Source organism: Odocoileus virginianus, chromosome 5, assembly GCF_023699985.2.
Source record: "Odocoileus virginianus isolate 20LAN1187 ecotype Illinois chromosome 5, Ovbor_1.2, whole genome shotgun sequence".
NCBI lineage: Eukaryota > Metazoa > Chordata > Mammalia > Artiodactyla > Cervidae > Odocoileus > Odocoileus virginianus.
In genome coordinates, this window is record NC_069678.1 from 49286537 (window position 1) to 49311097 (window position 24561).

The 24561-nt window shown below is 35.5% G+C and overlaps 1 protein-coding gene across 8 annotated transcripts in view; it reads left to right on the forward strand.

Annotated features, from left to right (window-relative positions):
- Window positions 1-24561, forward strand: part of ZZZ3 (zinc finger ZZ-type containing 3) — a 121233-nt gene that overhangs the window by 28805 nt on the left and 67867 nt on the right. For 6 of the 8 annotated variants that reach the window (XM_070467891.1, XM_070467889.1, XM_070467894.1 and 3 more), the window contains 2 exons: window positions 18247-18380; window positions 19975-20128. Coding sequence is in view for 1 of the 8 variants with exons in the window: in XM_070467896.1 (XP_070323997.1) it covers window positions 20106-20128 (23 nt within the window). In the remaining 7 variants the exon portion in view is untranslated. Of the gene's footprint in view, window positions 1-18246; window positions 18381-18458; window positions 18538-19974; window positions 20129-24561 lie in introns of all 8 variants that reach the window. The other 2 variants (XM_070467890.1, XM_070467892.1) reach the window with 2 other exon arrangements.

The following is a 24561-nucleotide window of genomic DNA, read 5'->3' on the forward strand; positions in this document are numbered from 1 at the left end:
TAAATAGTGGTGCTATTTTTTTTTTAGCATTCTTATATGTCTTTAGATGAACATATGCATGCATTTCTTTTTTCCTCCTCATGTGTATGCCTTTCTATTGGGTGTATGCCTAGGGTTGAAAGGATTGGGTCATTTATTGAATACACAATTTATTGTGTATAATATTACACATTATAATATGAATACACAATTTATTATGTATTCAGTAAATACACAGTGTGTATTTATTGAACTGTAGATATTGATAAAACTACCAAAGTGGTTGTATCCGTTTACACTCTTGCCAGTAGCATATTGTAGTCCTGGTTGCTCCACATTCTTGTCATTTTCTTTCTTTTTTTTTTGAGAGGGTTGTGTCACGCAGTTAAGATCCCCAAATGGGGATGGAACCCGGGTCATCATCAGTGAAAGCGTGGAGTCTTAACCACTGGACAACCAGGGAATTTCCTCTTGTCAATTTTTGTTTCACCTTTTAAAAAAATACCTAGTCATTGGTAGTTTTTTGTTTCCTTGATAAATAATGAAGTAGAGTATCATTCCATGTTTATTGGCTAGTTGACTTTCTGTTTTGATGTGGTCAAATCTTTGCCTGTTTAAAAAATATCAGATGTGTATCTTGTTCTTATGGTGCATGTGTGCTCAGTTACTCAGTCGTTTCTGACTCTTTGCAATCCCATGAACTGTAGCCCACCATGCTCCTCTGTTAGTGGAATTTTCCAGGCAAGAATACTGGAGCGGGCTGCCATTTCCTCCTCCAGGGGATCTTCTCAACCCAGGGATCCAGCCTGTGTCTCTTGCATCTCCTGCATTGGCAGGTGAATTCTTTACCACTGTGCCACCTGGGAAGCCCCATGTTCTTACTGGTTTGTAGGGATTTTAAAAATATATTTGAACATGAGTCCTTTTTTGATTGTAACATGCATTACAAATATCTGCTCACAGTTTGTGGATTGCCTTTTCATTCTGTTAATGGTATCTTTTGCTGTACTGTAGCCAGCCTAGCTCCTCTGTCCATGGGATTTTCCAGGCAGAAATACTGGAGGAGGTTGTCATTTCCTCTTCTGCGAGATCTTAGTGATCCAGAGATCCAGTCTGCGTCACTTGCATTGCAGGCAGATTCTTTACCGCTTGGGCCATTGGGAAAGCCCCTTTTGCTGAACAGAAGGTCTAAAACTGTAACATGATATACTTGATCCATTTTTTCCGTTTCTTTCTTTTTTGGCCACCCTGTGAGGCTTGTGGAATCTTAGTTCCCTGACGTGGGATCAGGGATTGAATCAGGCTCTGCAGAGGAAGCTTGGAGTCTAAAAACTGGGCCATCAGGGAATTCCCAATCCATTTTTTCAAATGCTGCTTTTTGTGACCTGTAAAGGAATACCTTTGCCTATTCCAGGATGATGAAGTTCTTTTGTTTTTTTTTTAACCTTTCCCATTTAGATTCATAGTCTGTTTGAATCTTGTATGTGGCATGAAGTAATAGTTATACCACATATTATTCTGTATGGATATCTAGTTGACCCAGTATAATCTATTGAAAAATCCTTCCTTTTCCCACTCTGCTATAGTTTTACATTTGTCATAAATCGGATGACCATATTTGCTCACAACCACTTTTGATTAAAAACAATTGTTTCTTTTAAACATTTAAAATACTGTCATGACTAAAATCCAAAGTAAGGATAATTATAGAAGAAAAATTTTTAATTTTGATCTTATAGGTCATTTGTTTGATCATGTTGTGTCAGTTCGTGCACGCTCAGTCACTTGGTCAAGTCTGACTCTTTGCAGCGCCGTAGACTGTAGCCCACCAGTCTCCTTTGTGCATGGGATTTCCCAGGCAAGAGTACCGAGGCGGGCTGCCTTTTCCTCCTCTAGGGCATCTCCTGTGTCTCCTGCATTGGCAGGTGGATTCTTTACCCCTGAGCCATCTGGGAAGCCATTTTGTGTCAGTATTAACTATTTAATTGGCTTACTTCTCTTATATTTTATATTCTAGGAGATAGGCAGGAAGTAAATAACATTGAAGAGCACTTTTCGCATCAAGCCTTAGGCACTGTCTTGTGTTCAGTCCTTACGCCTTTCCATAGATCTTTTCCCTCTTCATGAACAGAGAGGGAATGACTGCAGGAGAGGCTGAATGACTTACAAAGAAATATAAAATTTTCTTTTCTAGTTCTCTGTTAAATAATGTCATTCATTAAACAAGAAGGATACTGCAGAAAATAGTAATAGACCTGTCAAAATATCTTATGCTTTTGGTTAGCACTGGGATATTCTCACAGACTTTGTATAACTAGTATAATGTTATTGATATTCTTAAGTAAATCTGTGTTTTAACTTCTGGTAAATTTGACTGTTGACAGCACTTGGGAGAAAATATTAACATAGATCATATATCATCTCTTTTTTTAAATGTATCTTATCTTATTTCCTTAATCTTAATCTTCATTCACAGTGTTTGTAGAATTGCTACCATAATGTGGAGAGCCACAGAACCTCATAGATTGAACTCCTTTTTGTGTTTGTTTGTTTTGTGTTTTTTTGACTGCCTTATGCAGCATGTTGGATCTTAGTTTCCTGACTAGGGATCCGTCCTTCGAGCCTTAACCATTGGACTGCCAGGGGAGTCCTGATTGAACTGTGGTTTGAGTAGTAAGATCTGTGCTCAAATTCTGTCTCTATTAGTTGGGTGATCATAGGCACTTCTTGAGTTTGTTGCTGTATGTTGGAGGAAATGAAGATGATGCCTAGCTTGTCTACTTTTGAGACTATTGTGAGGGTATAATGGGAAAGTTCCTCTTTTACTGTAAAGCACAGTATCAGAGTGCTTAACACTTCTGTTCTGCCACTTAATTAGCTGTGTAATGTTGAATAAAATAGTTCACTTTTCAAGCCTTAGTTTACTCATCTGTAAAATGGGAGTTATATAATAGGACCTCCTCCCTTAGATTTTTGAGAGTTTTAAATGAGATAATGAATATAAAGTATAGTGTCTAGTATTAGACATAATAGATGTTAACAGTCATTATTATGTGTATCTGTTGATTAAGCACTGTGTGCTGGGAGTACTATATATAAATTATTTCCTTTAATCCTCAGGGTAATGCTGTGTATTAGGAGTGCTTTATTCCCATTTCACAGGTGAGGAATGAGTGTCAGGTTAATTGCTCTAGATCACATAACTAGTTAAGCAGGATTCCAACCTAAAACTGTCTCCCACCCCAATACCCAGTATATTCGGGTGCCTTTCAATATATGCTGTAGGTGCATTTACACTGTATAGGCGAATCACCTTTGATTCAAGATTACAGGTTTTTCCACTCTGAGTTCTGGGTTTTCCAGTGTTTTCCAACATCTTTTATTTCAGTCTTCCTAGGTTTCTTTAATTTGCTCAATAGATTAGAATTTTCACTACAGAAATAAACATGGTTAGTTGACATATAATTAAGAATAGTTAATGGTTTGTTTACAAGCCACTAGACTCCTTGAGTCTGGCTGACTTAGCTGTTAAAAAGTAGTTTTAGACTTTGCCTTTGGAAAGGGAAAAATACTCTTGATTTTATCCTCTGTAAGGAACTTACTTCAAGTTGACATACAAAATTGTAATGACTTTATAGCCAAGGGAAAAAGGTCAAAAGACCCCAAAATGAAAAAGTACCTAGCCATAAATATTTCTGGATGAAGTCTTTTGATGTTGAGTCTGGTAAAATAGAAGTAGATATTATATTCAAGGGAAATTTGGAGAACTCTATTGAGGTTTTCTTCTTTTAATTTTTTCGTTTTTTCCTGATGCAGTCCATTTTTTGAACTTGGAATACTAATAGAGGCCTTTAAAGTATCCTTAGGCAAAGTGCCTCCTACACAGTGGCTTTTCACATTCATTCCATCACTGTAAAATGGGAGCTTTAAGCCTTAACTAAGTTAACTCTATTACTTGGTACTGTATTTGCTTAAAAATGAATTTTTGAAAGACTTTTTGTGAAAAGATTTATGTATTTGGGAATCAGGATTTTCTACTCTTAATTCATCTTTGAAGTTGTGTTTGTAAATCATTGGGCAAATGTGAATTTTTATCAATAACTTTGAATATGTGTTCCATGTGGAGTTAAATATTGGTGTTTATGAAAGATAACTTGTATGTTTGTAGGATATAATAATACCATTGCTCCAATATTAATCCTTATGACTTTATTGTTTTGTTGTATCTTAATATAATCTCTATAATTCTTTATAGTTCTCTTTGACTAGACTTTCCAGCCTCAGTTCAGTTCAGTCACTCAGTTGTGTTTGACTCTTTGTGACCCCATGGACTGCAGCATGCCAAAACTCCTCAATTAAAATGGAATAAAATCATTGATTTAATAAACTAGTTATACTTTTAAAAAGAATATTCCATGAAATAAACACTACTTGAATAAAATTGAAAGTTCATCCTTTTACTAATTTTGAAATTGTCAGCAGGGGACTGAATAATATATTTTGAGAAGTACAGAGTTAACTGAATTATCACATATAAATCCACATAGGACTCTGAAACTCATGGGGAAAGTTGGGAAATTGTCTCCAGTGGTTGATGAGCCTGTAGCTTATAGAAAAATTGCTTCTAAACAGGTTTTTTAAAAACTCCATTTATCCCCTTGGATTAACTTTTAAAAATGTTTTTTCTTTATTCAACACTGTTTTGATCCACTAATATGAAATAGAACTGAATAATATTTAGAAATGACAGCCTGGAAATTCCCTGGTGGTCCAGTGGGTTAGGACACACTGCTTTCACAGCAGAGGGGCTTTGATCTATTCCTGGTTGGGGCCCAGTGTGTCCCACCTCAAGGCAAAAAAAAAAAGGAAATGATAGCCTGATAATTTTGTCTTCTTTAATTACAACCTCAGTGGTTCCAAGTTATTGTATTTAATTAACAAAAAGTTAAAAATACTGTTTTACAGAGCAGTTTAGTATAATTTTCAATATTTTGGAATCAGTGTGGGATTGCCAGCTTTTAATTTTGTTTAAAAAAATATTAGAATCTTCACAGGTACTCCCTTTCATACCAAAAAAGAGGAGTGACATAGATTCAGAATAAAGGAATTCTTTAAATTGAGTAAATCTAACTTTATGGAAAATGAAGTATATTTTCTGACTTTTTTCTCACTTTACTGAAGAGCAGTTTTTTGGCAACCCACTCTAGTACTCTTGCCTGGAAAATCCCATGGACGGAGGAGCCTGGTAGGCTGTAGTCCATGGGGTCGCTAGGAGTCCGACTCGACTGAGCGACTTCACTTTCACTTTTCACTTTCATGCATTGGAGGAGGAAATGACAACCCACTCCAGTGTTCTTGACTAGAGAATCCCAGGGACGAGGGAGCCTGGTGGGCTGCCGTCTATGGGGTCGCACAGAGTTGGACATGACTGAAGTGACTTAGCAGCAGCAGCAGATTATGGAAAGAAAGGCACAGTCACTTGAGGCAAAGGGAATAGTTTTATTTATTTATTAAATACTATTTATCACTTTTACTATTTGTTTGACTGTACTAGGTCTTAGTTGTGCACATGGGATCTTCTATCTTCATTGCGACATGCAAACTCTTTATAGCATGTGGGATCTAGTTTCCTGACCAGTAATTGGACATGGATCCCCTGCATTGGGAGGCACAGAGTCTTAGCCACTGGACCACCAGGGAAGTTCCTATAAAATTTAGAAATAATAATATTTATCCCTTTAAAGTGTATAATTCAGTAATTTTTAGAATATTCACAAAATTGTGTAACCGTCATCTGCAGAACACTTTTATCTCTAAAAACAAACCCTACACCCATTAGCAATTGCTTTCTACTGTCTCTTCTTTTCCTCCAGTCTCTACAGCTGCTAATCTCCTTTTTGTAGATTTTGCCTATGAATTTACCTGTTCTGAACATTTCATATAAATAGAATTATACAATACATGACCTTTGGTGATTGCCTTCTTTCATGTATCAGGTTTTTAAGTTTCATCCATGTTGTAACTTGTACCAATACTGCATTCATTTTTATGGCTGTATAAATATTCCATTGTATACCACATTTTATACATCCATTCAGCAGTTTATGAACATTTGAGTTGTTCTCACTTTCTACCTATTATGAATAACAATGCTGTGAAAATTCAGTTTTTGTGTGAAAATGTTTTCTTTTTCCTGGGTATGTATCTAGGAGTGAAATTCCAATAAAATGATAATTTTATGTTTAACTTATTGAGGAACTGCTAGACTTTTCCAAAGCTGCAACGGATTTGTACTTAACACCACCATGTATGAGGGTACTAATTTCTCCATATCCTGTCAATATTGGCTTTTCATTTTTTGTCATACTAGTCATAGTGGGTATTAAGCAATATCTCACTGTTGTTTTGATTTATAGTTCTCTGATGACCAACAATGTTGAGCATCTTTTCATATGCTTATTGGCTATTTATACTTCTTTTTTTGCAGAAATATGTATTTAAGTCCATTAGTCATTTTTTAGATCACTTATATTTTTACTGAGTTATAAAGGTTCTTTGTAGATGAGTGATTTGTAAATATTTTCTCTCATTCTGTGGGTTGTCTCGTTATCTTGATAGAGCTCTTAGAAACACAAAAGGCACAAAAAGCTTAAATTTTTGTGATTACAATTTATCTGTATTTTGTGATTGCTTGTTTTCAATTTTTAAATTGTGGTAAAACATACATATCTTAAAATTGACTATTTAAAAATTGAAGTATAGTTGATTTACATAATTGTATTAGTTTCAGGTATATAGCATAGTGATTCAGTATTTTTGCAGATTATATTTTCTTGTAGGTTATTACAAGATAAAGAAGATATTTTCGGTGTTACATGGTAGATCCTTATTGCTTATATATTTTATATATAGTAGTTTGTTATCTATTAATCACATACCGTTAATTTGTTTCTCCCCCTTTTTGTCTCTCTTTTGGTAACTGCAAGTTTGTTTTGTATATCTGTGAGTCTGTTTTGCATATACATTCATTTATATTGTTTTTTAGAATTAAGTGATACATATAAGTGATACAGTATATGTCTTTCTGACTTATTTCACTAAGCATAATGTTCTCCTAGTCTATCCATGGCAGTATTTCATTCTTTTTATTGCTGAGTAGTAGTCCTGTGTGTGGGTGTTTTCTTAGTCCAGTCATTTGTTGATGGGCACTTGTATTGCTTCCATGTCTTGGCTATTATAAATAGTGCTGCTGTGAGCATTGGGTTGCACGTGTCTTTAATTCAAAAAGTGTTTTTTGGTTTTTTTCCATACATAAAAGTGTGGAGTCTTAACTGGACCAACAGGAATTTCCCTGGTAGTTCTATTTTTTAGTTTTTAAAGGAGCCGCTATACTATTTTCCATAGTAGGTGCTCCAGATTACACCAATTTCCCATCAACAGTGTACAAGGGTTCCCTTTTCTCCACACTCACAACATTTGTTATTTGTATTAACTAGTTTTTAAAGTTTGTTTATTTGTTTTTGGCTGTGCTGGGTCTTCATTGCTGCGATGGCTTTTCTCTAGTTGAAGTGCGCAGGCTTCTACTGCGGTGGCTTCTCTCGCTATGGAGCGTGGACTCTGGGGTGTGCAGGCTTCAGTAATTGTGGCATGTGGCATCAGTAGTTGTGACTTCTGGACTCTAGAGCACAGGCTCAATAGTTGTGGTGCATGGACTTAGTTGCTCTACAGCCTGTGGGATCTTCCTGGATAAGAAATTGAACCCATGTCTCCTGCATTAGCAAGCGAGTTCTTTTTTTTTTTAAATTAATTTATGTATTTTAATTGGAGGCTAATTACTTTACAATATTGCAGTGGTTTTTGCCATACAGCAAGCAAATTCTTTACCACTGAGTCACGAGGGAAGCCCTGTATTCTCCTTGGTGATAGACATTCTGATCAGTGTAAGGTGATACCTCATTGTGCTTTTGATTTGAATTTCTCTAATAATTGTGGAAAATTCTGAAAGAGATGGGCGTACCAGACCACCTGACCTGCCTCTTGAGAAACGTGTATGCAGGTCATGAAGCTACAGTTAGAACTGGACATGGAACAACAGACTGGTTCCAAATAGGAAAAGGAGTATGTCAAGGCTGTATATTGTCACCCTGCTTATTTAACTTATATACAGAGTACATCATGAGAAACGCTGGGCTGGAGGAAGCACAGGCTGGAATTAAGACTGCCGGGAGAAATGTCAATAACCTCAGATATGCGGATGACACCACCCTTACGGCAGAAAGTGAAGAAGAACTAAAGAGCCTCTTGATGAAAGTGAAACAGAAGAGTGAAAATGTTGGCTTAAAACTTAACATTCCAAAAACAAAGATCACGGTGTCTGGTCCCAACACTTCATGGCAAATAGATGGGAAAACAATGGAAACAGTGACAGACTTTATTTTGGGGGGCTCCAAAATCATTGCAGATGGTGACTGCAGCCATGAAATTAAAAGACGCTTACTCCTTGGAAGGAAAGTTATGACCAACCTAGATAGCATATTAAAAAGCAGAGACATTACTTCGCCAACAAAGGTCTGTCTGGTCAAGGCTGTGGTTTTTCCAGTGGTCATGTATGGATGTGAGAGTTTGCTTTTGAACTGTGGTGTTGGAGAAGACTCTTGAGACTCCCTTGGACAGCAAGGAGATCCAACCAGTCCATCCTAAAGGAGATCAGTCCTGAGTGTTCATTGGAAGGACTGATGCTGAAGCTGAAACTCCAATACTTTGTCTACCTCATGCGAAGAGTTGACTCATTGAAAAGACCCTGATGCAGAGAGGGATTGGGGGCAGGAGGAGAAGGGGGCGACAGAGGATGAGATGGCTGGATGGTATCACCGACTCGATGGACATGAATTTGAGTAAACTCCGGGAGTTTGTGATGGACAGGGAGGCCTGGCGTGCTGTGATTCATGGGGTCGCAAAGAGTCGGACACGACTGAGCGACTGAACTGAACTGAATAATTAGTTATGTTGAGCATTTTATCATGTGCCTGTTAGCTGGGTGTTTGTCTTTGGAAGGATGTCTATTCAAGTCTTCTGCCCCCTGTTTTGGTTGGATTATTTTTGATTTTGAGTTATTTGAGCAGTTTGGGTATTAAGCACTTGTCAGTCATATTACTTGGAAATACCTTCTCCTATTCATAGGTTGTCTTTCATTATACTGACGTTTCCTTTGCTGTGCAAAAGCTTTTGAATTTAATTAAGTCGTATTTGTTTATTTTTGCTTTTATTTCTTTTGCCTTAGGAGATTGATCCCAGAAAATATCACTATGATTTGTGTCAAAAAGTGTTCCACCTATGTTCTTTTCTGGAAGTTGTATGGTTTTGTGTCTTACATTTAGGTCTTTAAACCATTCTTGAGTTTATTTTTGTGTGAGAAGTGAGAGAATGTTCTTGTCTCATTGTGGCTGTCCAGTTTCCTCAGCACAACGTGTTGAAGAGGCTGTCTTTTCTCCATTATATATCCTTGTTTCCTTTGTCATGGACTAATTGACTGTGTGCCCATGTGTTTATTTCTGGGCTCTTTATTCTGTTCCATTATTCTATGTGTCTGTTTTTGCACCAGTGCTATGCTATTTTGATTATTGTAGCTTTGGAGTATAGTTTGAAGTCTGGGAGAGTTGTACCTCTAGCATTGTTCTTTTTTCTGAGATTGCTTTGAAAGTTTGGGGCCTTTTTTGATTCTATATAAGTTTTAGGATTATTTTTTCTAGTTCTGTGAAAAGTATCACTGGTGTTTTGATAGGGATGAATTAAATCTGTTGGTTACTTTGAGTAGTATGGCCATTTTAGTAATTAATGTTGATTTTTTTCCCAATCCAAGAGCAGTGAACGTCTTCCCATTTCTTTGAATAATCTTCATTTCCCTTCATCATTGTTTTGTAGTTTTTAGAATATAGGTCTTTTACTGCCTTGGTTCAGTTTATTCCTAGGTATTTTATTTTTTAATGCAGTTTTAAGTGGGGCTGTATTTTTACTTTCTCTCACTGATATTTCATTGTTAATGTATAGAAGTGCAACAGATTTTTACTTACTAATCTTGTAGTCTGTAAACTTGTTGAATTTATGTATTAGTTCTAATTGTTTTGGGGTGGAGACTTTAGGGTTCTTTACATACATTATCATGTCATCTGCAAATAATGCCAGTTTTACTTTTTTGTGTTCAATTTGTTATCTTTTATTTATTTTTTCTTTTTTGATTGTTGTGACTGAGACTTATAATACTATGTTAAATAGAAATAGTGACAGTGGGCATTCTTGTAAAATTGATCATTTTTAAAGTGCACAGTTTTTAGTGGCATTAAGTATATCACATTGTTGGGCAGTCATCACTATCATACATCTGTAAGTGTCTTTAATTTTGTATAGCTGTAACTCTGTCCATTAAACAATAACTTGCCATTACCTTCTCTTAGTTCTTGGAAGCCACCAATCTATTTTGTATCTGTATGAATTTGACTTATACTTTAGGTACCACATATAAATGGAATCATGTATTATTTGTCCTTGGATGTTTGTGCTTTTTAGGGTCATATGTAAGAAACCATTGTCTAATCCAAGGTAACAAGGATTTATGCCTAATTTTCTTCTAAAAATATTATACTTTTAACTCCTACACATTGGTCTTTGATTCATTTTTAGTTAATTTTTGAAGAGAATGCAAAGTAGGTGTCCAGCTTTCCATTGCATGTACATATTCTGTTGTTTTAACACCATGTTGGGGGGGAGGATTATAAGTTTTTTCCCCATTGATTTGTCTTGGTACCCTATAATTATCTGTTAAATATGGAATCTACAGTACATCACTTCATTGTTTTTTAATATTATAAATTTATATAGTTTTTTCCTAATTAGTCTGACAAGAGACTCGCTATTTTTACTGATTTTTATTTTTCTGTTTTCAGTTTCATTGATTTCTGTTTTTTATTTTTTCCTTTTTAATATGGCTATATTATTATTGTTATTTCTAGTTTCTTAAGGTGGGTGTTGTCATTGAGTTGAGTTACTTTTTTTCCAGTATGTTTTCTGCTGTAAATTTTCCTTTTAAGTGTTAACTTTTGTTGCATCTCATAGATCCTAATTGTGTTGTTTTCATTTTCATTTAGTTATACTATTTTCTTTTTTTTTTTTTTTTTTTAATTTTTTTATTTATTTATTTTTTTTTAATTTTTATTAGTTGGAGGCTAATTACTCTACATCATTACAGTAGTTTTTGTCATACATTGACACGAATTAGCCATGGATCTACATGTATTCCCCATCCCAGTCCCCCCTCCCACCTCCCTCTCCACCCGATCCCTCTGGGTCTTCCCAGTGCACCAGGCCCGAGCACTTGTCTCATGCACCGAACATGAGCTGGTTATCCGTTTCACCCTAGATAATACACATGTTTCAATGCTGTTCTCCTGAAACAACCCACCCTCGCCTTCTCCCAGAGTCCACAAGTCTGTTCCATACATCTGAGTCTCCTCTTCTGTTCCGCATATAGGGTTATCGTCACCATCTTTCCAAAGTCCATATATATGTGTTAGTATACTGTAATGGTCTTTATCTTTCTGGCTTACTTCGCTCTGTATAATGGGCTCCAGTTTCATCCATCTCATTAGAAGTGATTCAAATGAATTCTTTTTAATGGCTGAGTAATATTCCATGGTGTATATGTACCACAGCTTCCTCATCCATTCGTCTGCTGATGGGCATCTGGGTTGCTTCCATGTCCTGGCTATTATAAACAGTGCTGCGATGAACATTGGGGTGCATGTGGCTCTTTCAGATCTGGTTTCCTTGGTGTGTATGCCCAGAAGTGGGATTGCTGGGTCATATGGCAGTTCTATTTCCAGCTTTTTAAGAAATCTCCACACTGTTTTCCATAGTGGCTGTACTAATTTGCATTCCCACCAACAGTGTAAGAGGGTTCCCTTTTCTCCACACCCTCTCCAGCATTTATTGCTTGTAGACTTTTGGATAGCAGCCATCCTGACTGGCGTATAATGGTACCTCATTGTGGTTTTGATTTGCATTTCTCTGATAATGAGTGATGTTGAGCATCTTTTCATGTGTTTGTTAGCCATCTGTATGTCTTCCTTGGAGAAATGTCTGTTGAGTTCTTTGGCCCATTTTTTGATTGGGTCATTTATTTTTCTGGAGTTGAGCTGGAGGAGTTGCTTGTATATTTTTGAGATTAATCCTTTGTACTATTTTCTAATTTCTCCCTTCTTTTCTCTTTTTTCTTTGACTCATGGGGTATTTAGAACATGTTATTATTTTGAGAAATTTGGGGATTTTTGAGACAATTCTTTTAATGTTGACTTCTGAGTTAATTCTATCATGGTCACAATTTATATTACTTGAATCTTTAAAAATTTATTGTTATTCTTTCCAGGAAACTTTTTCCAAATAACAAAACTGTTTTTAGGCCATTTACTATGTACATACATACATACATATATATGTATGTATATATAGTTGTTTAAATATACTACCTTGCTGCTGTTAAAATTTTTTCATATATATATTTTTTGTTCTCTTTCTATCCTGCCTTCTTTTGAACTTAGTGTTTTTTTTTCTTTTTATGTTTTCTTTTATTTCTTTTGTTGGCTTATTAAATGTCAGTTTTAAACAGTGATTCCTTTTAGGGTTTAACTTATTACAGGGTGTCTTAAAATTATACCGCTTCACATGTAGTGTTAAGACCCTTACATCATTGTATTTCCCTCTTCCTGTTTGTTGTGCTATTATTATCTTTCACTTCTATGTATGTTATAAACTTCACAGTATATTAGTGTCGTTTTTGTTTTAAATAGTCAGTTTTCTTTTAAAGAGATACCACAACTAAGGGGAAAAATTCTTTTATATTTACCCTGATTTTCCGTTCCTGGTGCTTTTCATTTGTTTGGTTAGATCCAGAGTTCCCACCAGTATGGTTTTTCTTCTGTCTGAAGAATTTCTTTTTAACATTTCTCATAGTCTATTTCTATTGGTGATGACATCTTTCAGATTTATAGTTAGAAGTCATCTTTATTTCACTAGTAGACAGTTTCTTTCAATACAAAGATAAACCTCACTGTCTTATGTCATTTCCAGTGACTAGTCTGCTTTCAATCTTATTGTCATTTTTCTCTGTTCTCCTTTTAAAAAAAAAAAAGTTATTTATTTTTGGTTGTGCTGGGTCTTTCTTGATGTGCTCAGGTGTTTTCTCTAGTTGTGTTGAGTGGGTGCTACTCTTCATAGCGGTGGCTTCTCTTGTGGACTCTAGGCCCTCCGGCTTCAGTAATTGTGGCTGGCAGGCTCTGGAGCATGTGGCACGGGCTTAGTTGCCCAGCGGCATATGGGGTCTCCCTGGAGCAGGGGTTGAACCTGCGTTGCCCGCGTTGGCAGGCAGATTCTTAACCACGGGACTGACCATCAGGGAAGACCCCAATTATATTATTGCTTATTACTATTTTTGTGCTTTGGTGGTATTTTATGTCTATTGTATCATTATTGTAGAAATACTGTGTAATGTTTAATGTTCTGCTGTGTATCTCTTCTCATCTCTGCACTCAGTGATATTGCCTGATAACTTGAAATTAGCCATGGCTAGGAATATTCACACTCTAGTCACTGGTAACCCTGTGAACCAGGAACTATAAACCACTAACTGTCCTTAGTTGTTGCACATTTCCTGGTATTCCCCTGGCTGTGGGTAGGAGTGATTTTCCAGGCCTTGGATATACTGCATATACTGATGAGTACTCAGCTCAAGACTTGAGGAGGATCTCTGTAGATCTAGGTCTTACTTGTTTTTTTTTGATGCTCCCTCCTCTTTGGTACAAGTGTTCTGGAAACCTTAGCTACCTGGGTCTCCCCAGACTGCATTCTTCGTCTTAACACTGGGAGACTGGTTTGCCTGAGATCACCCTCCTCGCTCTGCAGTCTGGAAACTCCAATCAGGAAGCTGGGGTGATTAAAGGCTTTGCTTTATTTGTTTCTTGTCTTTCATTGATCACTGTTCTGTGTTGTCTGGTTTCAAGTGTCTGAAAGACATTTGTGTACAGTTTGCCCAAATTTTCAGTTGTTTTAAATAGTAATGTACCTCTCATCTCTGTTACTCTGTCTTGGCCAGAAGTGGAAGTCCCTTGAAAGGGTTTTAGACAAGAGAGTGACAGAAATGTGTACCTTAGACTTCTCTGTAGACCATGAATTTGTAAGGAGCAAGACTTAAAGCAACCAATTACAAGTCAGGTGGATTAGTTGAAGTAAGAAATGATGAAGGCCTAATATTGGTCATGCCCTTCATGACACTTATTTCAGTTCAGTTGCTCAGTCATGTCCGACTCTTTGTGACCTCATGAACCGCAGCATGCCAGGCCTCCCTGTCCATCACTAACTCCCGGAGTTGACCCAAACCCATGTCCATTGAGTTGGTGATGCCATACAATCATCTCATCCTCTGTCATCCCCTTCTCCTCCTGCCTTCAGTCTTTCCCAGCATCAGGATCTTTTCAAATGAGTCAGCTCTTCACATCAGGTGGCCAAAGTATTAAGTTTCAGCTTCAGCATCAGTCCTTCCAATGAACACCCAGGACTGATCTCCTTTAGGATGGACTGGTTGGATCTCCTTGCAGTCCAAGGGATTCTCAAGAGTCTTCTCCAACACCACAGTTAAAAAGCATCAATTTTTCGGCGCTCAGCTTTTTTCATAGTCCAACTCTCACATCCGTACATGACTACTGGAAAAACCATAGCCTTGACTAGACGGACCTTTGTTGACAAAGTAATGTCTCTGCTTTTTAATATGCTGTCTAGGTTGGTCATAACTTCATGACACTAGAGGTGGGGAAATTTGAAATTTATTGAAATTAGATTTAAGAAATGTACAAGGGAAATAATTTGCTTTAAGGTTTTGTAGAAGTGTGGGTCATGAGCTGTTTACATCTCAGTCACCTACAATGAGTGTGATAAAAATGAGGATTCTGTGCCCTGCCCCAACTTCATTGAATCTGAAGTTTTAAGGATGACGTTTAGAAGTTTGCATTAAATCCCTAGGGTAATGCTTTACAAGCATTAAAATTTCTTCAGAAGAAAGTGATGAAGTTTTTTCAAAGTGTGAGCCTCATCTTTGGGGGAACCCTTGCACTGGAATGACCTAAAGTAGTTAATTAAAAATATTTATGCTTGCCATCAGAGAGGGCAATGGCACCCCACTCCAGTACTCTTGCCTGGAAAATCCCATGGACGGAGGAGCCTGGTAGGCTGCAGTCCATGAGGTCGCGAAGAGTCGGACATGACTGAGCGACTTCACTTTCATTTTCACTTTTATGTATTGGAGAAGGAAATGGCAACCCACTCCAGTGTTCTTGCCTGGAGAATCCCAGGGATGCGGTCGCACAGAGTTGAACACGACTGAAGTGACTTAGCAGCATGCTTGCCATGTCCAGAACTGCTGAATCTAAAGTTTGGAAAGCAGTATAAAAAAATTCAAAAACCAGCATTGTACAGTACTTGGCAGGCATAAACTTACTGAACTTCACAGTAGCCCTGAAATGTAGTGGGCAGGTGTTATGTCTCCTGTTTTATGGATGAAATGCAGAAGGGCAGTGTGGTTTTCTCATGATCAAACAGTTACGATTGTTGGTAGGTAGAGAATCATGTTTGTGTCTCCTTCCACCAAATCTGATGCTCTTTATACTTCCTTTATGTTGCCCGTGAAATATGCTTATCTCTAAAACCTGTAGGAGGCATCCAACATGGTGAACCTCTGGTTCTAAACAATTGAGGGAGCCTGGATGTTGTGATCTTCCTGATCATACTTTGTACCAAGTGAAAATTCAGATCAACTCTCTGTAGCAAGTAATGATGGCTCACTTAATTGTTTAGGAAAAGTATTTATGTCTTTGACCGTTATCTTCATGCTTTTTACAACCAGCTTTGACTGTCTCTCTCTGTTTTCTTTTAAAATAAAGTGTAGTGTGTGTGTGTAATATTTTTGATTATAACTGAAGAAAAGTGAAAAGTGAAGTGAAGTCGCTCAGTCGTGTCCGACTCTTCGCGAACCCATGGACTGTAGCCTACCAGGCTCCTCCGTCCATGGGACTCTCCAGACAAGAGTACTGGAGTGGGGTGCCATTGCCTTCTCCAATAACTGAAGAACTGGATGCCAAATATGAGTTTGTGTTGTAACCTTTGTTCCGAGTTTTTTCCCGAAGGTCTTAGAAAAGGAAAAAAAAAATTATTGTTTTATAATTTAGATTGCATTTAGCTTAGATGTCACAGTTTTATAGTAAGTGTGTGGCATATAACTTTGCTGTATCAATAGAACTGATACATTTTCTAGTGAGTTTTTTTTTGTAGTCTTTTGAAGTGATTTCACATGTGCTGTGAATCTGAGATACTGTAATCTGTTAAACACAGTAGTACTAGTGTTAGACTGCAAATAGTAGGAAAAATAATTCTTTTCAGTCAGGATTGGTTTTTGGATTTGGTTTTGGAATTCTTGAATAGTCAATGAATTTTGTTAGTATGTGAACACAAGCAAAGCTCTGTGGAAAGGCATAAATAAGGCCTTAGGAATTGGATTTAAATGGTTTGTTTTCTATTTTGTATGCTTTTAAAAGGACAAAATAGCTAACCTTTTTAAACTTCCGGAGCAAGTTACTATACTTAAAACAATTTAAAATTATGGTAGCTTGTTGCAATTCTTAATAGTTTACCTGCTCTGAAAGCATATAGTTTTGTGCAGAATCTTAAATTTGAAATGCACAATGAATGAAATGAAGACTGCTGGGTAGTGTAGGGAATGTAAGAAGAGTTTTGACTAGTTTAACTCATTGTTACAAGAGCATTTATGTTAACTTTTAAATTTAGGAATACTTAGATGTGTATTAATTTTTTGTGTGACTTTACCTAATGTGTTTTTTAACATTTGAAAACAAATGAGGGAACTCCCTGGTGGTCCAGTGGTTAGGACTCTGCACTTTCACTGCAGGGGACCTCTGGTTGATCCCTGGTTTGGGAACAAGGATCCCACAAGCCATGCTGTGCAGTTAAAAAAACAAAACAAAACACAAATGGAATAGAAATGAAGTGTTTGAGGATAGATATTAGTATTTCTTAATCACTATCTACTCTATTATTCTGTTTCTCCAATTAAAAAAGTTGAGATATAATTGACATTGTGTATTTTATTTTACAATTTTCTACTGTATTTTAGTGAACATCTCCAGTAACAAATTTTATACACAAAACAGGCCATCTGCATTTTCTGTGTAGATTTTTACTTTTTATTTTATAGGAATTTGGAATGGTAAACTATGCTGAATCATTTTAGAATGCCACTGATAAATTCTGAGACATATATGACAGTTTTAAGCTTATTTTTTCACTAGTAAATGGGCAGAAATGACTTAAAGTTTTATATAATGCTTTTCATTATCATTGTAAGCACTTTGATATGTTTCTCATGTGTAACCTATAACCAAGGATATATTTTTAAGAAGCTTACATGTAAGGAACATTTGCACAGCTACATCTTGATTGATTTCTTCACTTATTCTGTCACATTTATTTCCTACTTATAGTCAAAATAACAGGAACAGGCGGGAGGGGGGATCGGGATGGGGAACACATGTAAATCCATGGCTGATTCATGTCAATGTATGGCAAAAACCACTACAATATTGTAAAGTAATTAGCCTCCAACTAATAAAAATAAATGGGAAAAAGAAAGTAAAAAACAAAAAAAACAGGAACAAATTAGTCACAGAGGAGTAATCTAACCAATACAGAAATATTAGCTTAAAAAAAAACAAATGTTTTAAAGTCATGTTTAGGGAAAGTCATGATATTTTTTACTGCATTCTTAAGCTTTCTAGATTCATTCCCTAATATTATCATAAAACACAAAAAAGTACTTTTCTATTAATATCTGAGAAATTACAGACTTGGGGCAAGTGAGGCATATTTATATTGGTAGTCAGAGAAGGAATCTTAAGTTCTAAAACTGATACAAATTTTAATGTAGAATGAAATTTTGAAATATTTTATGTGGGCACTGTGAGAAGCATTTATAAGAGAATTAAGAAATCCTTTTGGTCTGTTAAAGTAACATTTTATAGTGAAATAAAAGGAATTATTCGTGAAATTTATTTAAAAATGCAGTGTGCTGTGTGTTTAGAAATATTGTCAGTTTTATGCACAAATTTGCAAATAATAACACACCCATAGTGACTATATTGTGGTTTTCCTTCACAGATATCAAGTTGTGCTAGTTCAACCATATAAATAATTAATTCCTGAAGTCTCAATGTAAGATGGACATTAACAGTGATGACAGATAAATGCAGATGCTTGGAAATCAAACACTAGGTGAAACACTTTAAAGAAAGGTAAGAAAAAAATGTAATCTTTAGGCCAAGTGCGCTTTAGTTAGTACAAGTAATTGACTGAAGTAATTTCTTTTTCAGTGTATTAGGTTTTTCAGAAGCCTAATCTGCCTAACCATCTGCATGACCCTGTTTATCTTAATACTGGTAGGGCTCAGCTGTAAGTATCAGTTCTGTGAAAATAACAGTTGCAGATCTCCTTGCCTGGCAAACATCATAATGGATGATGTTTCTACAGCAGTCCCTATCCAAATAGGATAGTAACCTGACTGGTTGGAACTGGAAAGAGTACTGAAATGGGCGTGCTGGGGAATAAATACTCAGAGACACATCCTAAATGGTGGATCTTCTTTGGTTCTGTTGATTGCTACCATCGCCACACACCATACAATGCAGTGCATTACCATGTTTGTGAAAGGATTTCAGGATTGAGTACAAAGGAGTTGGCAGTTGGAATGTGTTACAAGAGTGAAGTTTCAAGTTAAAGGTTACTTTTTTACAGGCCCATTTTTCACTGTGTACCCTCCTCATGTTAATTTAGAACATTCTTTAATGTAGTATTAAATAGTTTTATTTAGACAATTTTCCTACCTTGTGCTTTTCAAGAATTTGCAAGGCATATCTGGGAGAGGTTGCATCTAGCGATATTAAATATTAGCCTTATTCCAGTCTTACTGACTGAAACTGTGCTCTTATTTATTTTTGCTATCTGTTGATAGTTTACAAAGCTTGATAATTGCATCAGTTTTTTATTTCCAAAACTTAAAAATTTTTTTGTGTTTTCAATTGCAATCCTTTAGCAAAAATACTGTCACTTTTAGAATATCTAGTTTTATGTTTACAATAAAGTGACAGTTTGCATCATAAACATTGCCAGTCTTTTTCCTGGTGTTCCTCCTTATTTTCAAATGGGCACTCGTAATAACCCATTTAGCCAGCTCCTCTGAAAAGGATATCGCAATATATTATTATAAAGTAAAACTATAATTAATCAGATTGTCCAAGAAATGCATTGTAATTAGGCTAATTAAAATATCTGGTCTACTGGGTACCAGAGCCAGAAAATCCTTACTGTTTTTGTTGAAAATCCATATGCTAAAAATAATAGAAATTTCCCTTTATAAAAAATTTACCTTTGTAAAGTCCTGTAACACTTCATCACAATTATCATGTATATATAGATGATTTGGTTGATTCTTTGTTGTACATAACCTAAATTATTTTTGTTGTTCAGTCCTCAGTTTTAAATACTTGAAGGCCAAACTTTGGGAAGGTCTCTAGAATGAGAGTAAGAGATTATAAATTCTGTATGAGAAATCTTATAAAGGGCAGTCTTTGGGTCATCTCAGGACAATATTGCCTTAGACTCTAAAAAAGAACTGAGTCACATTTTGACTCAAAATAATATTGAGTTGTAAAGATTTAGTATATTTCAAACTTTTTGGTTTGTTTTTATTAGTTTCTAAAAATCCTTTTCCAGTTTCTTGATATCTCTGAGGCTACAAAGTTAATGAGAATTACCAAAGTGTTATAAAATCTGTTAGCATAAGTTAATTTGCTTCTTTAATTCTTTTTTTTTTATTATTTTATTTTAAAGAAAGGAATTTAGGAAGTTCTAGTATTCTCCATGGCTGAAGCTGAGAGTCTGAAACCCTGATGCTTAAGCTCTATTCTAGATCATAGCTTCAACTCCTTCAGGATATAAGGAAAAGAGATAATATTTCCACAATGATAGATCTTTGGTTGTACAGGTAAGTTATTTAGTTTTGCAGTAGTGAAGACAACTATAGTTTGTTTATTTGCTTGTATTTAAGGAGAGGAGACTTGTTATTTTTATGTACTTCCTTTGGTGCGTGGAAAATTGTGCAGTCTGGGTGGCTATTCATAGGAATGTGGAGCTATAGTGAATTGGGTAGGAATGAAATATTTTCCCAACAAGGGATACATGAAATGACTCAAAGTACATTAGAATCTCTAAAGCATTATACCTTTCAGTACTTGAGGTATTGGGCGATTCCTTGACTTCTCTTTCTCCCCACTTGTCTTTTTAAGTGTATATATATTCATCTCTGTCTGTATCTGTGTTTGTCTGCCTATCTCTTTTTCTATTTCTCTGAAAGGGGAAGAAAGAAGAGATCTCTTTAAACAAGAGATCAGGATAGTATGTAATAGAGTTCCCAGGCTTCAAAGAGACTAATATTAAGAACCTTAAGTTGAATTGCATAGGTACATCCCCAGGTCTCACTCTCCTTCTTTCAACCTTATAGATACTTTTGACATTGTAGATAATGGTGGTAATTAGTCAGCTGAAGAAATTTGTCTTAAGAGAATTGTATGACAAAGATAGTTCCTACACCATTATTAAACAGTTCCTGTTCCTGTTCTAGACAAATAGAAAAGGAATCTTTGGTGACACTTCCCATTGCTCTTGCTCTTATAGCCTTTCACTTTGGTTTGTCTGCATGATATCATGACCAGTTTCCTAAAAATTGTTCAGTTAATAAAACTAAATAACTATCAGCTAGAATATTGATGTTAATGAAGGATTGCCAGTCCCTCAATTCCCAAAATAAACTGTTCTACTTCGGTAATGATAATGGAACAAAAGCTTATAGGTAGTGCTTTTGAGATTTCTTTCTTTTAAGTAAAGGTGATAGCTAGAGTAGTATTTGATTAGGTGGAGCATTTTAATTTCCTTTCAGTTCTTATTGAAGCAGTTATACAGATGTGATCACAGGGGCTGGAAATTTATTATCTGAAACAAAGCTGATACTGTTTCAGAGTGTTTCAGAATCCCATAATTAGATTTGAGAATACTATAATTAGATTCTATAAGTAGATTCAAATTTGGGAGAGGGTAGTTCAACAGTAAATAAATGCGTGAGATATGTGAAATTGTAGGTAGGATTTGGGACTTAATGTGAATGAACAGGCTAAAATTTAATTGACTGTCCTCCTCAGATATATCCTGCAATAGGATGAAAACTTATAAGGGTGGGGAAGAGAGAAAGTCTAGGAATCAATTATATTCTTTTCCCTCTAATGTAGAAAATGCCGTATTTGTCAGTTTGTCGATGATAACATAGGAAAAACTTCATTCTAGTTGCTACATTGGATTTTGTCTTTATGAATCTTTTAACTAACAGTTTCCCTTAATTCTAAAACTAGAGTGATTAAATTTCCAGTTCCACTTGGGTACTGGCTAATGTTTTCACCATGTCAACTGTTTGGTTAACTAACAGGGTATTTTCTGAGATACTTTGTAAATGAGTTTCTTTTCCTTTAGCAGCTTAATTTTTGGCAGAAATATTTGTACTCCAAACCTCTTCACTGAATTTTTTTAGTAACTCTTGTGTTATGCAGCTAAAATGAGTTTAGTCTATGGTTTAGTCTATAATACTTTGCAACACATAGCAAAACAATATTGAGACTTGGTTGAGAGAATCAGAGCATTGTTAATCTCTATTTAGTAATTGAATTTTGCACTCAGGTTTATCAGATAACTATAGAAAATACGTGTCTTTATAAATTCTTATTCAAAAATAGAAAAGATAATGAAGAAAAAGGTTAACACAGAAGAAAAAATCATTAGAGGGAAGAATGTTAAAATTTCATTTAACTCTAATCTTCAGAATTTTAATCAACTTAATATCTTAAGTACATGCAATATGTTAATTTTAGGCAAGAGATTTTTATAATCCTCTATTTAGTGCTTCCTTAGCCAAAGTGATCATGGTTTTATTTATAAGTTTTTATTAGGATCAAATAACTAAAGGATAAGTGGCCTAATTTAGTTTGAAACTTGGTATATTTTAACAGACTACTGTCTGATGCAGTGGTCTAAGGCAGTGCATCTTAACCTAACAGACATTTAATTACCTGGGAATCTGATTAATCATAAGGTCTAGCGCAGGGCCTGATATTCTGCATTTCTGACAAGCTTCCAGTAGATGCCCATGGTGCTAATTCTCAGGCCACTCTGTTTTTTTTTGTTTTTTTAAGACATTTATACTTTACTTTAAGGACAGTAAATATGAATCACTAGATTTCTGTGTAAAATGCTCTATATTTTAAAAAACATCTTATTAGACTATAGTTCATTTACAGTGTTATGTTAGTGTCAGGTGTTTAGGTCAACACTCTGAGTTGCAAGAGTTTGAAGTAGCCCAAGGGTTCATGTCACAAAGCAGTTTTGCTTTAAATGTGGCCCAATAGCATAAGGTTTGAGAGCTCTAAAACTTGGACTTCATTGTAGTTGTGGATGGAATAAAAAGATTTTGAGGGAACAAAAGAAATGAAAACAGCCTTAATATTTCATGTTTGTAAGTGTTTTGATTACTGGAGTGGTAAAGAAATAAAATAGGCCCTCATTATCATCATAGTTGGTCTTTTATAATGATATATATATATTTGTTAGTAGTTTTGGTTACTACTAATAATGGAATTGTTTCACTGATAATGATAAGGCAGAAATTTTTCTTTCAGTTTGGATAGGTGTGGAAAGAAAAGGGCTAGGAATGCCTGTTACAGAATCATTTGAAGTTTTTTATGCCCTTGATTGGCATCCATATTTTAAAAAATAAAGATGAACAGTTTTTTTTGTGTGTTTATAAAATATTACTATTGCCAATATTAGTTTTGAACCGTAAATCATGAATATAATCAAATTTGCGCTAAAGATACTTGCATTAGATTTTATAAATAAAGTTTATGAAATTAAAGTATTATGTTTTCTTAAAAGTAGATATTTATGGATCATTCAGTGTTTATTACCTGTGAATAAAGAGAGACTGTAATCTTGATAATAAGATTTTAACTAAAGAGAATTATACATGAGGTCTGACTAAATGAGTCCCAAAATAGTAAAAATATGTTTTAAAAAACATAAAGTTCTGATTGATGTTCCATGTTTATTGTTCACATGATTGCTATGGAATTCTCTAGAACAAATTTTCATATTTTAATCCCAGGTCCAATTTTTTGAGTCATCTTGTAATCTTCTTTTACAAGATGAAAGAAAATTGTTAATTAAAAATTTAGAAGTATACCATACTCTGAAACAAAATTAAATTCAACCACCTTACCTATTTTACAGGATACGTCTTCGCTTTATCAGCAGGCAGGAATGAGAAGACAGTTGCTTTTTTTTTGTATGTGGTAGCATGTTGCTGTATCTGTAGTTCCTAATAACCTGTCCAACTGTTACACTTCTAAGTTGAGGCAAAGGAGAGACTGTTTGATTTGTCGGGAGAGGGGCTGGAATGGCGTTTGGAGAGTTAAAGGAGAGTGAGCCTGTGGGAAGGCTGGCAAAAGGGAGGAGGGAAGAGGGTCCTGGGCACCTGTGTTCTACATCCATTACTGGCTTCTTTCTCTGTCCATCCTGAACTCCATTCGAAGTTAGGCAGTGAAGTGACAAAGTATGTTTTGAAGGCTATACAGAAGAGGTGCAGAAAAATGGAGACTTGGATTCTTAATAGCTCCTTTATTCTGCTTGTTGGGAGAACCTTGGAAAATAATCACTAAATCACTCAGTTTATTGAGATGGATAAAACAGGGCAGTTTTCTATTTCCTGCTCATTTGTATTATATCAATAGAAACAGCAGAACATCCACATGAACCTGCTCATATCCTCAATGTGCATTAATACTGTGAGATACACATATACTCAGGAATTCAAAGAGGGAAAAAATGGGTTATATGTGTATTCTTGATTCTTCAATGTAGTGTATGTTTGGCAGGTGTGCTGCTTTCCTTTTTTTTCTATCCTCTGTAGAATACTTCCTTCCACTTGCTAATTTATAGTTATACTTCTAGAGACTAGGGTATCTTGACTTTGCTCTGTGTTGCTCTTAGCAAGTATTCAGTACAAGCTAGGGTTATGATTTCTATCCATCTGCTTAGTTACAGAAAATTCTGCTGCAGTCCAAATTTTTTAGATACCATGTAGTTTGTTATCAAAAGATTTGACCTGAAACTCGTTTTAGTAAGAGTGAATTAGAAAGAGCAGAGCCTGTCTTTTTACCTCCCAGAAATGTTTTGAGAAAACATGACAAGTGATTGGGATAGTTTATGTGATAGCTGGTATATAAATTTGAGATTATTATTTTAATAACCAAGATGAAGTCCTGTCTTTGAGAGAGATCTTTCTGGGCCTTTTGCTCCTGAATATCTGAGAAGCAGATA